General features: G+C 42.3%; 1 protein-coding gene and 1 non-coding gene across 2 annotated transcripts; one reads left to right on the top strand and one right to left on the bottom strand.

Moving 5' to 3' along the window:
• Window positions 1-374: 374 nt before the first annotated feature.
• Window positions 375-446, bottom strand: TRNAH-GUG (transfer RNA histidin (anticodon GUG)). Its single transcript has one exon. It is a non-coding gene; the product is annotated as a tRNA-His (tRNA).
• Window positions 447-9,720: 9,274 nt separating this feature from the next.
• Window positions 9,721-12,962, top strand: LOC138353848 (postacrosomal sheath WW domain-binding protein-like). Its single transcript, XM_069307275.1, has 2 exons — window positions 9,721-9,804; window positions 12,552-12,962. Exons 1-2 carry the CDS (start codon window positions 9,721-9,723, stop codon window positions 12,960-12,962), a joined length of 495 nt encoding a protein of 164 aa, XP_069163376.1.
• Window positions 12,963-14,329: the final 1,367 nt, after the last annotated feature.

Here is a 14,329-nt window from a genome sequence, read left to right as displayed (position 1 = left end):
AACACACTTACGCAACCACTTACGAACCTGTACATCTTTCCTCAATCTTTGACGGCTTTGGTTACATTTATTAAACAGTTTACAAGCATGAAAACTTCCCAATCAACTGTTGTTATTGTTATAAACAGCCTTCCTGGCGCTTCGGAGCTCATTAACTGTTTAATAATTGTAAACAAAGCCACTAAATATTGACAAAAGATGGACAGGTTCGTAAGTGCTTGCGTAACTGCTTCTTGAACCTGGCCCCAGAGCACAAGAACCCTCCACATGGACCAGTGTGACCTGCGTGTCCACACACCATAACAATTCGTGAAGAAGACGAAACTACCATATACTTTAACCTTATTAAAGGAAAAAAAAAAGTGAACATCCTCTGCCGTGACCAGGATTCGAACCTGGGTTATTGCGGCCACAACGCAATGTACTAACCACTATACGATCACGGCCGCCTGGGAGGGTGAGAGAGGACGGCACCACACACAACCAAGTGCTTGTTGCTCTCAGCCTACCTTGTACACTACTATTTATTTCAGATATTTATTTATATATTTATATATTTATATATATACAAGAAGGTACATTGGGATTGAGGATACATAGCATGAATATTTACAATCTTGTAAATAGTACGCGCAGTGTAGTTCATTTCAATATTTAGTTTAGTTAGTTAGTTTAGTTCATTTATTATGCACCCCATACCCATCTTGTGGGCGGTAGTGGAAAGGGTTACAGAGGCACATAATGGGCTCAGGGACTGAACCCCACAATTCATTTAGCTAAGCAAGTTACAATCTTGATGAGCTAGTTACGAAATTCAATATAAGTCGTCACATCAACAATGGGTTCGAGATCGACCACAAGTACAGGTTCTAAATTAAGCAACTGACATATGTGGAGAGCTAGTGTCACAATTGATATGTTTGTCCTGCACACCGTCCATTTCAATAAGAAGTTATACTTATCAGATACTTATCAGAACTCACCTGTCATTAACTATAGGGAAGAGAGGTGTCAGGAGGAAGCGCCAAGCCATCACGATTATATAGCTACAGGAATGAGGTCTATAGTTGTTTATGTCTAGCCTAATATAGTTGTTGCAGCTCTTGCCTTGTTATTATATTGTTATATTAACATGTAGACGAGGAGTCACAATAACGTGGCTGAAATATGTTGACCAAACCACACACTAGAAGGTGAAGGTCCGTCCTGGACCATTCTCAAGTCGATTGTGATCAGTCGATTTGAGAATGGTCCAGGACAGACCGAAACGTCGTCGTCCCTTCACGTTCTAGTGTGTGGTCTGGTCAATCTACTTCAGCCACGTAAATTGTGACTTATCGCCTGCAAAGTTGAGCAGCTCAGTACCACCTTCTGTGTAAGGGTGACCAGAGATCCAACACCAACCTTACTACTTAAGAGAAAAACTGACTAGTGCTGTATGTAGGCGGGAGAGTGTTGCCAACGCACCAGCGGCAAAATTATAAGCAAACTAGTTGAGTAGAAGCGTTGCCAATCTCATTAAAGTAAATATTCCTATTGTATGCAAAGTGTTAGCCAATTATATCCCATTATATCTGTACCCCGAAATATAAGTGTCTTATAAGACCATCAGCTAAAAGAGCAAGGAAAACCCAGCACTCCTGAAAGCAAGTGTGAAGGCATAGAAGAAATTGTTTATGTAATAATCTAAGATGAGGTCTGATAAAGACCTTTTGTGCCCTCTGTGCCTTTTTGTGCCTTTTGCACTACCGCTCACAGGATGAGTATGGGGTGCACAATAAACTAGCCGCCTTCGGCGGCAACAATCAATCCTGAAAGCAACAACACTTGAAACAACTGATTCCTTTATCAATAACTTACGGGCTCACGAGCACTATGCTTACGGTGATGGGTGTGTTCAGATGTGAACATGTCACACTGCACCAACCTGTAGACTATACAAAGACAACATATGTACACAGATCCCTAGTGTGAGACTGAGTAAGTGGCTCAGCTCCACACATGCAGAATTAGCTGCACGACAACTGGCCACTAACGCCCTGAAGAACAGTGGAGGAGTAATTATCTGTGATTCAAAGTCAGCTCTTCAGACCATTAGAAACCCAACACGCAAAATAGACACTAGGACTGTTGTAACATCCATTGTAAACAACATTATTAATACAAAGAGCAAGCGGTCCAGAGTCTCATTTGTATGACTCCCTCTGACAGACGTGTTCTCCAGCATGACGACACAGACAAGGCAGCTAAATGTGCATGTGATAAGCCTGAAATTGAGTTGGATATTGGCATTCCAATCTCTGCTGTAAAGGCTGTAATATTTCAGGAAATTAGGGAAGACAGAAGAGCAGTCACTGACACACAAAGGCCAGAAAGCACGAGTATAAAGAGCTATAATATGTTTAGAACCGAGAATTATATGTACTGGCAGCATAAAACATGCACAAGACAGTGAGACATTGTAATTGCCAGAATTAGGCTTGGATATCTATATCTATGGCAGGTGGCTGCAGGTAACTGATGGTGAACATTCCAATTGTAAACCTATGTCAAGCAAGAGCTGGGACACTCTCCATCACTATATCTGTGAGTGCCCTGTTATAAGTGACTTCTCACCAAATGGTATGAGGTACTTTGAGCTCTGTAATTACTTCATACACTCAGGAATATTGGAAGACATTCTTGTGCTGTACCCAGATTTTGGTAGTGTAGGCTAATAGATAATGTTACATAATAGTCTTACATTTTATGTTCTCTTCTGATTTTTAGTCAGGAGTTGATTTGCTTTTATATTGAGGCAGGAATGTTCTCTCCTGGGGATGTTAGATGTTAGTTTATATTAGGTTAGTACAGTTAGTTTCGTCTCGACTCCATCGGCAATACCGGGTTCGATTCCCGGCCGGGACAGAAATGGTTCTGCCATTTCCTATCACCGGCTGCCTCTGTTCACCTAGCACAGTAAACAGGACCTTCGATACAAACCTTATGTATATATTACCGTCAACAGGAATTATTATTACGACTGGACATTGTAGTTTACAGTTATACTAGAGTATTTTAGTCTACATCAGGCTCAGGCATAAGGTATACTCCCAAGTGTGTGTGTGTGTGTGTGTGTGTGTGTGTGTGTGTGTGTGTGTGTGTGTGTGTGTGTGTGTGTGTGTGTGTGTGTGTGTGTGTGTGTGTGTGTGTGTGTGTGTGTACTCACCTAGTTGTGTTTGCGGGGGTTGAGCTCTGGCTCTTTGGTCCCGCCTCAACCGTCAATCAACAGGTATGTGTGTGTGTGTGTTCGGGGAGACATGATAACCACATACAAATTCTCAGTGGAATTAACAGAGTAGATAACGACAGATTATTTTGAATGTGTGGCACACGAACAAGGGGACACAGGTGGAAACTTGAGTACCCAAATGAGCCACAGAGACATTGCAAAGAACTTTTTCAGTGTCAGAGTAGTTAACAGATGGAATGCATTAGGCAGTGATGTGGTGGAGGCTGACTCCATACACAGTTTCAAATGTAGATATGATAGAGTCCCAGTAGGCTCAGGAACCTGTACACCAGTTGACTGACAGTTGAGAGGCGGGACCAAAGAGCCAGAGCTCAACCCCCACAAGCACAACTAGGTGATGCAAACGATCTGAGCCTCTCCACTACAGATCAATTGTCTAATATTCCCCGCCCTAGGACAATAATAGTCTATGAATGCTTAGATTACATGTTTATATAAAAATACGGGATCACCATAGCCCGTGCTGCTTGGAGCTTTTTGTTCCAAGTAGCGAATCTTAAACAACAACAGCAAGCTGTTTATTATGTATCTCATATAGCCATCTTGTGTGAAGAATTTGGCTGCATTTTAATATTAAGGATCGTTCGCGACAGTGGGAAATACGTCCGAACGAACCTTCGAGGATACGAACACTGAAGGCTTGACTTTTACAGAAAACGTAAGTGAGAATGTTTTAATGGGAAACTTCTCTATTCAGCCCATTTCTTAGCTTTAGGTGTATAACCGGAGAGTTTCGTTAATTTTTTTGTTTGAGAATTCAAAATTACTTTCCTAGTAAAATAAAGTACTTATTAATTTATTTAATTTCTTAATTTGTAGCATTCTTTAGCTATTATTTTCCCCGTGAAGAACACTTATAAATTATCACAAATTTATTTGTCTGAAAGTACATGAATCTCTATACAATCTACAATCGGCCACAATCTCTATAGTAAGTGACCGTGTCAAAGGTCATCCCATTATTCTTGAACATTTGTACAATTATATTCTGAACGAAATTTTAATCTCAGCATTTACGGCTTTATACATTACATCAACTTGTGTACTGACGAAGTGCTTCCTGTATATCATCCTTCAAATATGCTCTATAATAAATGATATATATTATACTCCATGGGTTTATTAAACCTATGGGTGAAAAGTATTGTCTTTTAATTTCCGTTATCCCCGATAACGGAAAATAAAAAATTAAAAATTCCACCAAGGCAATATAAAAATTTAAAATTAAAAAAATTAAATTAAAATTACCACCAAGGCAATATAGCTACTTGATCTGAAACTCTTATAAGGCTATAAGAGTTCCCCCCCCCCAAGGTCGAAGACCTTCCCCAGGTTGCAAACCCTCATCAATTATATACTTAACTCCCGGGGACTGAACTCGGGACCCGCGGGTGTGAGCCGACGACCCGGCCCACTGAGCCTCCGAGGCCTCGGATATTGGATCCTATCTCAGTGACAGACACCAATATGTAGCCACCAATGATATAACCTCTCCCACTCTACCATTAACCGTAGGGGGTGCCACAGGGCAGCATCCTAGGACCCCTCCTATCTTTATATATATATACCTCAGTGATCTCCCTAACCTGGCTGATATTCTCAACCCTATACTATTTGTTGACGATACTACCTTCATCTACTTAGACACCAATCTACACACACTAAATAACGTTGTAAATAACGAATTAAAAAAGGTTCACTCATGGATGTCAACCAACAAACTCAATTAAACATAAAAAACGACCTACTACATCTTATTTGGAAGCAAATCATCAAATTCAATACAACTTCACATAAACAATGTTAACATCAGCAATAAGAAGGAAGGAAAGTTCCTTGGCCAATACATAGACAAGGGACTCAACTTCAGCACCCACATACAACACATAGCCAGAAAAGTCTCAAAAACGGTCGGTATACTCTCTAAAATCAGATATTATGTTCCCCACTCTGCTCTCCTCTCATTATTCTACGCTCTAATTCTATCCCTATCTTACATACGGTATCTATGCATGGGGTTCAAGCCACTGCACACTACCTCAAGCCCATCATCACCCAGCAAAACTCTGCTATCAGAATAACAAACAGTTTCAGACAACACACAGCCTCTCTGTTTAAATCCCTAAACATGCTAAACATAAACTCACTCCACACATTCTCTTGTGATATTTACATATACAAAACCCTGTTATTAAATGCAAACCCTGTTCTGAAACTCTTCCTGGACATGCAGTAATAGGACCCATAATCGCCACACCAGAAATAAATATGTCTTTGATATCCCCAGAGTCAAACTTAATCTGTGTAAACACTCTATGCAAAAAATGGGACCTGGTCTATGGAACTCACTCCATAACGAATAAAAAAGCTGTCCAACCTACGCCTTATTCAAAAGTAAAACCAAAAAGTACCTAATTTCATCTTCATAGTTTCCTGCCTAGTACTTCAAACTCGCACTGTAATCTTGTGCTACTCGATCCCGCAATATATGTACCTAAGCCCCACAACTTCACCGTTGTAATCACTGCTATCATCTTATATAATGGTTGTTATAATGAACGCAAATTTTACTGCAATATACCTATTAATAATCCTCAAATTATGCTACAATGTACCTGCTGATAATCCTAAAATTATACTATAATGTACCTACTAATTTTCTTCAAATTTTCCTACAATGTACCTATAAACATTTTTTGTTCAATTTTGTTACAAATTAACTACTTAATATTATCTGTCAGATTAAGGATCTGCCCAAAACGCTATACGTGTTAGTGACTTTACAAGAATGTAAAAACACCAATGTTATGTTGACCAGACCACACACTAGAAGTTGAAGGGACGACGACGTTTCGATCCGTCCTGGACCATTCTCAAGTCGATTGATCACAATCGACTTGAGAATGGTCCAGGACGGAGCGAAACGTCGTCGTCCCTTCAACTTCTAGTGTGTGGTCTGGTCAACATACTTCAGCCACGTTATTGTGACTCATCGCCTGCACCAATGCTATGTGCTCTCCTAAACCCAATGTACCTTATTATAAATAAATAAATAAATAAATAATAATAATAATAATAATAATAATTAATTAATTAAACTGCGACTGTTTGAGTAACTTGGAAGCCAACGAAAAATAATATGACCTAAAACAATGACATTTATAATCAGCCAAGTTCGATGTGCTATTTGTGATATGTTTCTGTTTTTTTAATTATTTATTTATTTATATACAAGAAGGTACATTGGGTTTGTGAGAATACATAGCATAGTATTTACAATCTTGTAATGAAACCATTTTCCCAGGATGGTGGTAATTATTGTACTCAAGCCGTCTGTAACTTTATAAAGTCTTAGCGTCTCTGATATACTGATATATATATATATATATATATATATATATATATATATATATATATATATATATATATATATATATATATATATATATATATATATATATATACCGGGCTCTGATATAAACACTGATATATTAGTGTTTATATCATTAATACTGTTTCAAGTTACAACTACAGCATTAGTAGGATTTTCATTGTGGAAAAAAATCACCATTTCAATGAATGATCTTGTGCATGTCAATGACCATGTATGTATGTATGAATGTATGATCTTGGGTGTATGGATGACCGTGTGTGTATGGATCAGTGACCGTGTGTGTGTGTATGAACGAATATTGTGAATGACGTTGTGGGTGTTACGACCTTGTATAAACGACCTCTGGGTGTTACGACCATGTATAAACGATCTCTGGGTGTTACGACCTTGTATAAACGATCTCTGGGTGTTACGACCTTGTATAAACGACCTCTGGGTGTTACGACCTTGTATAAACGACCTCTGGGTGTTACGACCTTGTATAAACGACCTCTGGGTGTTACGACCTTGTATAAACGATCTCTGGGTGTTACGACCTTGTATAAACGACCTCTGGGTGTTGCGACCTTGTATAAACGACCTCTGGGTGTTACGACCTTGTATAAACGATCTCTGGGTGTTACGACCTTGTATAAACGATCTCTGGGTGTTGCGACCTTGTATAAACGACCTCTGGGTGTTACGACCTTGTATAAACGATCTCTGGGTGTTACGACCTTGTATAAACGATCTCTGGGTGTTACGACCTTGTATAAACGATCTCTGGGTGTTAACGACCTCTGGGTGTTAACGACCGCTGGGTGTGAACCACCACCAACACTACAATAATCAATGTATTGCGTTCTCATCGATTATGTCCACGCACTGTTGCTTCCACTGTGCGTCACACAGCCTTCCACTGCGTCACAAGACTTTACTGCGTCACAGTTCTCCACTGCTCACAAGATCTTCGCTACGTCGAAGTTATTTACTGCGTCACATATCTACATTGTGTTCACAACTCTTCAATGCGTTACAGCTCTTCACTTCATCACGGGTCACTGGAAACGGGAGACCTAACAGAAATATCGAAGACGGCGAATGTGGTCCCAATATACAAGAAGGGTGACAGGCTAAGAGGCACTGAACAAGATGCCAGTGTCCTTAACTTGTATACCATGCAAGGTGACGGAGAAGATTGTGAGAAAAAACCTAGGTAACACATCTGGAGAGAAGGGACTTTGTGACAACCCATCAACATGGGTTCAGGGAGGGTAAATCTTGCCTCACATGTTTAATATAATTAATTCTACTACGAGGTGAAGGGTGATCAGACTGCATTTTCTTTGATTGTCGGAAAGCCTTTGACACAGTACCCCATAAGAGGCTGTTGCACAAGCTAGAATGACCGGTAGGGTGCTCCAGTGGATAAAGGAGTACCTAAGCAATAGGAAGCAGAGAGTTACTGCGAGGGGTGAGCTCTCAGAATGGCGTGAAATCACCAACGGAGTCCCACAGGGTTCTGCACTCAGACCTATCCTGCTTCTGATATAAATAAATGATCTCTCAGAGGGTATAGATTCATTCCTCTCAATGTTTGCTGACGATTCCAAAATTAAGAAGGATTAAGATAGAGGAAGACAGCATGAGGCTACAAGATGACCTGGACAAACCGAAGGAATGTTTCAACAAATGGCTATTAGAGTTTAACTCGAGCAAATTTAAAGTAATAAAGATAGATGTAGGAAGCAGGTGGCCATATACAAGGTACCATTTGGGAGATGAAATCCTCCAAGAATCTGGGAGGGAAAAAGGACTTGGGGGTTGATATCACACCGGACCTGTCCCCTGAAGCCCAAATCAAGAGGATATCATCAGTTGCATATGCCAGGTTGACCAACATAAGAACTCCATTTAGAAACTTGTGTAAGTAACCATTTAGAAGCTTATATACCACATATGTCAGACCAGTCCTGGGGTATGCAGCTTCAGCGTGGAATTAGTATAGTCAAGTGCAAGACTAAACTGGAGAAGGATCAAAGGAGTGCAACCCGAGCTGAGAGGTATGAGCTACGAGGAGAGACTACGGGAACTAAACCTCACGTCGCTGGAAGACAGAAGAGTTAGGGGGGAATCTTGAGGTTATCTTGATATGATATCATCATCTTGAGGTTATCATGGGAACATGATAACCACATACAAGATTCTCATTGGACTTGAGAGGGTAGATAAAGACAGTTTATTTAACACAGTTGGTACTCGCACAAGGGGACACAGGTGGGAATTGAGTACCCAAATGAGTCACAGAGACATTAGAAAGAACTTTTTTAAGTAATGGTAATGTCTACTCACGGACATAATAACATAGAATAAAAACTCACACTTGTGTACTTGTGAGATTTATGTAAGGAATTTACACCAAGTCTTTCGCACTCTCCTGAGTGCTTTGTCAAGGTCTGAGTGTGTGGTTAGGACCAGACTTACATCTCAACGTCTAATGAGGCTGTTATCTGTTGTTGTTGTTTTAGATTCAGTTACTCGGAACAAAACGTTCCAAGTAGTTCTAGTTCTAATATTATTACTTTTATAGATTATGTCACATTTCTTAAGATCAATATTGTGATCCTTGTCCCAACTATGTTAGGTACAGCATTGTTACCAGCCATGAGTCTACACGCTTTCTTATCTTCTTCAATTGTGACCTCCAGGTTACGCCCTCTTCCGTCTCCTCCTTTATTATCTAAGAGCAAATAAGACCTGTGATCCGTCTTACTTAGAAGGTGTACTTAATTACTTATATAAGAGCTCGGTGTATTTGGGTTATCCCTCGTGGTTCACAGAAAACGGGAGCAGTAAGGCTCAAGGCATCCTTCACACTGGCACTGAGAGCCGCCCTTGGGCGCCTGGTAAGACAATAGTTGTGACAGTGCCATGTGGCACTCTCTGGAGGACGCTGACTCGTAACGTGATTGGTACAAGACTCGTTTGGTACTCGTAACAAGATTGGTACTCGTTTTCAATTACCCAAATACAATTAGGGAAAGTGTTTGTAAGAATGGAGTTGAAGATGATAAGAGATGAGATCCGAGCTCTCCGCTGCGTCACAGCTGCGTCACAGCTGCGTCAGGAAAGAGACAAGGTATAGCCAGCAAACAGTCAACAGGAAGGGCACTGACCAGAAATCAGGTTATAAACGTTTTAAGTCATCCAGCCGTGCACTCAACGACTCAGTTAAGCAGACAGCCAGCCAAACTGACATCCAGCTAAGCAGTCGGCTTGTCAAACAGCCAGGCAATCAGTCAGCCAATTACACTGTCAGCCAATTAAAGCACTCAGGCAGTCAGCCAAATATATAGCTACTTGGTTAGCCAATTAAGCTGAGGTCTACACCACCTACACCCTATCCTGATAATGGTCTAACCACCTCCTCCCCTAGGATATACTACCACCCCCCCCCCCGGCAGGTGATTGTATACCCCCCTCTCCCCCTAGAGTATACTGGCTGCCCCTAGTATTGATCGACACCCCCTCCCCCCCCCTCAACATTGTATATACAAAATGCATGGAAGCGAAAATTTTGGCCTCAATTTAGGCCCGTTAAATTTTATGGTTAGAACAACCTCGGCTATTATTACGTCACAGCCCTTCACTGTGTCATATAGTCCGGTCCTTGAGGCCCGTCACTGCGTCACACAGCCCTTCACTGCGTCACACAGCCCTTCACTGCGTCACACAACCCTTCACTGTGTCACACAACCCTTCACTGTGTCACACAACCCTTCACTGCGTCACACAGCCCTTCACTGCGTCACACAGCCATTCACTGTGTCACACAACCCTTCACTGTGTCACACAACCCTTCACTGTGTCACACAGCCCTTCACTGCGTCACACAGCCCTTCACTGTGTCACACAACCCTTCACTGTGTCACACAACCCTTCACTGTGTCACACAACCCTTCACTGCGTCACACAGCCCTTCACTGTGTCACACAACCCTTCACTGTGTCACACAACCCTTCACTGTGTCACACAACCCTTCACTGCGTCACACAGCCCTTCACTGCGTCACACAGCCATTCACTGTGTCACACAACCCTTCACTGTGTCACACAACCCTTCACTGTGTCACACAGCCCTTCACTGCGTCACACAGACCTTCACTGCGTCACACAGCCCTTCACTGCGTCACACAGCCCTTCACTGCGTCACACAACCCTTCACTGCGTCACACAACCCTTCACTGCGTCACGCAACCCTTCACTGCGTCACACAGCCCTTCACTGCGTCACGCAACCCTTCACTGCGTCACACAACAATTCACTGCGTCACACAACCCTTCACTGCGTCACACAGACCTTCACTGCGTCACACAGACCTTCACTGCGTCACACAACCCTTCACTGCGTCACGCAACCCTTCACTGCGTCACACAACAATTCACTGCGTCACACAACCCTTCACTGTGTCACACAGCCCTTCACTGCGTCACACAGACCTTCACTGCGTCACACAGCCCTTCACTGCGTCACACAGCCCTTCACTGCGCCACACAGCTCTGGGTGTTTTCTCTCTTGCACTCAGGTATTTGTGCATACAAGGTCGAGACTCAGCTCTCGAGACCAGACTTTCCAGCCGGTAGTCGACTTAGACACTAACTGTAAGGCAGTAATTCCCAACAGTGTTGACCAGACCACACACTAGAAGGTGAAGGGACGACGACGTTTCGCTCCGTCCTGGACCATTCTCAAGTTAATTGAGAACAGTTTTGTAATTCCCAACTGTTATTTTGCAGGAATTTTTGAACTATTTCGTAAATCCCCTGAGACCCCTTACATAGTTGACACACAAGGTACAACATGGGGTATATCTTGAGGTTATCTTGAGATGATTTCGGGGCTTTAGTGTCCCCGCGGTCCGGTCCTCGACCAGGCCTCCACCCCCAGGAAGCAGCCCGTGACAGCTGACTAACACCCAGGTACCTATTTTACTGCTATGTAACAGGGGGCATAGAGTGAAAGAAACTCTGCCCATTGTTTCTCGCCGGCGCCCGGGATCGAACCCGGGACCACAGGATCACAAGTCCAGCGTGCTGTCCGCTCGGCTCCCTAAAAAAATTTAACAAAAAAACATAGACGCGTAAAGCGCCAAGTTAAATAAATCATCATTAACTCCAACTTGTGAATAAAATATTATCAGATTATTCATTGCCTGTTTTTTATTTACTCATTACTGTTATTAATAACTGACAGACATCTGGCTTGGCTGGTTATAAACACTGTGTTGTTTGTTGTGATTTGTCTTAATGATGGCATTAAGGCAGGAGGCTCCTCCTGGCACTCAGGAGGCCTCTCCTGGCACTCAGGAGCCTCCTGATGGCAGTCTCCGTGGTGTAGTGGTAAGACACTCGCCTGGCGTTCCGCGAGCGCTATGTCATGGGTTCGTATCCTGGCCGGGGAGGATTTACTGGGCGCAATTCCTTAACTGTAGCCTCTGTTTAACGCAACAGTAAAATGTGTACTTGGATGAAAAAACGATTCTTCGCGGCAGGGGATCGTATTCCAGGGACCATAGGATTAAGGACTTGCCCGAAACGCTACGCGTACTAGTGGCTCTACAAGAATGTAACAACTCTTGTATATATCTCAAAAAAAAAAAAAAAAAAAAAAAAAAAAAAAAAAATATTATTTTTTATAGTTATTAATGAAAAAACTAGTTAATTTTTAAAGTTTTATAAGATATTCACAATTAGAAATAATACCTTTCAATAGAATAATATTGCTTCTAATTGTTGCTTAATTTTATGTGATTCTGGACTTGTATTATTGAAGACAATTTCTGGCGGGAAGTTTGTGAGGCACTCTGGAGGCTGCCCCTGGCACTCAGGAGGCTCCTCCTGGCACTCAGGAGGCTCCTCCTGGCACTCATGAGGCCTCTCCTGGCACTCAGGAAGCTCCTCCTGGCACTCAGGAGGCCTCTCCTGGCACTCAGGAGCCTCCTGGCACTCAGGAGGCCTCTCCTGGCACTCATGAGGCTCCTGGCACTCAGGAGGCTCCTCCTGGCACTCAGGAGGCTCCTCCTGGCACTCAGGAGGCTCCTCCTGGCACTCAGGAGGCCTCTCCTGGCACTCAGGAGGCTCCTCCTGGCACTCAGGAGGCCTCTCCTGGCACTCATGAGGCTCCTGGCACTCATGAGGCTCCTGGCACTCAGGAGGCTCCTCCTGGCACTCTCGTCACTCTCTTGGGGTGTGACCTTCCCTACACACTAGGATGTTTTGTCACACAAGCACTGTGTTGAGGAGTGTGTGTGTGTGTGTGTGTGTGTACTCACCTAGTTGTGTCTGCAGGATCGAGCATTGACTCTTGGATCCCGCCTTTCGAGCATCGGTTGTTTACAGCAATGACTCCTGTCCCATTTCCCTATCATACCTGGTTTTCACACATCGTTCCATTCGCACCCGGGCGGGTTCTTATCTACATACTATATAGATGTCATGTCTGTGACTGGAAAAAAAAACAAGATTTTTTGAAAAACTGTTTTTCATGTGAGGAAAATCTTCAAAACCACTTTACCGACCGCTTTGAAATTTTGACACAACGTTGTATTCGAATAGGCGCGTGTTTTTATATACCTGCTATATACCTGCCTCACCTGTGACAGGAAAAAACTAGTTTTTTTTTTTTAAACAGCGCCATCTGTTGGAAGTAAGAGCAACACACGCTGTAATCTCCGAAAGTTCTTTATCAATTGCTTTTAAATTTTAACACAACGTTCCATTCGAATACGCGCATGTTTTTATATACCTACTACATAGATGCAGCACCTGTGACAGGTAAAAACATGTTTTTTAAAAAAAAACAGCTACATCTGTTGCACGTAATAGCAACACACACACACTATACTAAATATGTTACGATTCCATTTCAGTGTTTCCGATTGCATTGATAAATTGAATTTTCATAAATTACGGTTTATTTTCATTTTGATTCAATTATTTTGTGTGACATTGCATTGGACTTAAGCTGTGTTGTTTACCATTCCAGTTCATTTCATAAGTATAAGGATAGATGCCACACCTGTGACAGGTAAAAGCATTCTTTATTTAAGAAACAATGCCATCTGTTGCACGTAAGAGCAACTCACGCTATCCTAAATATGTTACGATTCTATTTCAACGTTTCTGATTGCATTGACAAATTTAATTTTCATTTTGATTTAATTATTTTGTGTGACATTGCATTATAATTGAGTTGTGTTGTTTACCGTAATATTCATTTCATGGGTATAGTTTATTTGTTTATTTTTTAACTGTTTTTATTTCGTTTTTTAACTGTTTTTCTTATATTTCAGTAATGGGAACATCAGATCATTTGATGTTCCCAATCCTCTGATGGGAACATCAGATCATTTGGAATGCATCGGATGAGGGAGAGGGGAATGGTGGGGAGGACGAGGGAACTGGAGTGTGGGATGGTGGGGAGGACGACAAGACAGGGGGGAGGGGATAATTGTGGGGAGGACGAGGGGACGGGGGAGGGGGGAATGGTAGGGAGGACAGGGAGACCAAGGAAGGTTGCTGTGGCTCACCAACGCACATGCGTTAGCCACAGCAACGCGTGGCCAGGTACAGCAAGTGTATTAATATAAAACTACAGGGTATTGAG

Source organism: Procambarus clarkii, chromosome 60 (genome assembly GCF_040958095.1).
Source record: "Procambarus clarkii isolate CNS0578487 chromosome 60, FALCON_Pclarkii_2.0, whole genome shotgun sequence".
In the NCBI taxonomy this organism is placed as follows: Eukaryota; Metazoa; Arthropoda; class Malacostraca; order Decapoda; family Cambaridae; genus Procambarus; species Procambarus clarkii.
Note: the sequence above shows the minus strand (reverse complement) of the source record. Positions and strands in the feature narration are given on the sequence as shown.

What these genes read in the sequence shown, in the direction of transcription:
- LOC138353848 (XM_069307275.1), top strand. Translation starts at nt 9,721, where the DNA reads ATGGAGTTGAAGATGATAAGAGATGAGATCCGAGCTCTCCGCTGCGTC. An exon ending in TGCGTCAGGAAAGAGACAAG is followed by an intron (nt 9,805 to 12,551) that starts GTATAGCCAGCA and finishes CCTGGCACTCAG; the next exon opens with GAGGCTCCTCCTGGCACTCA.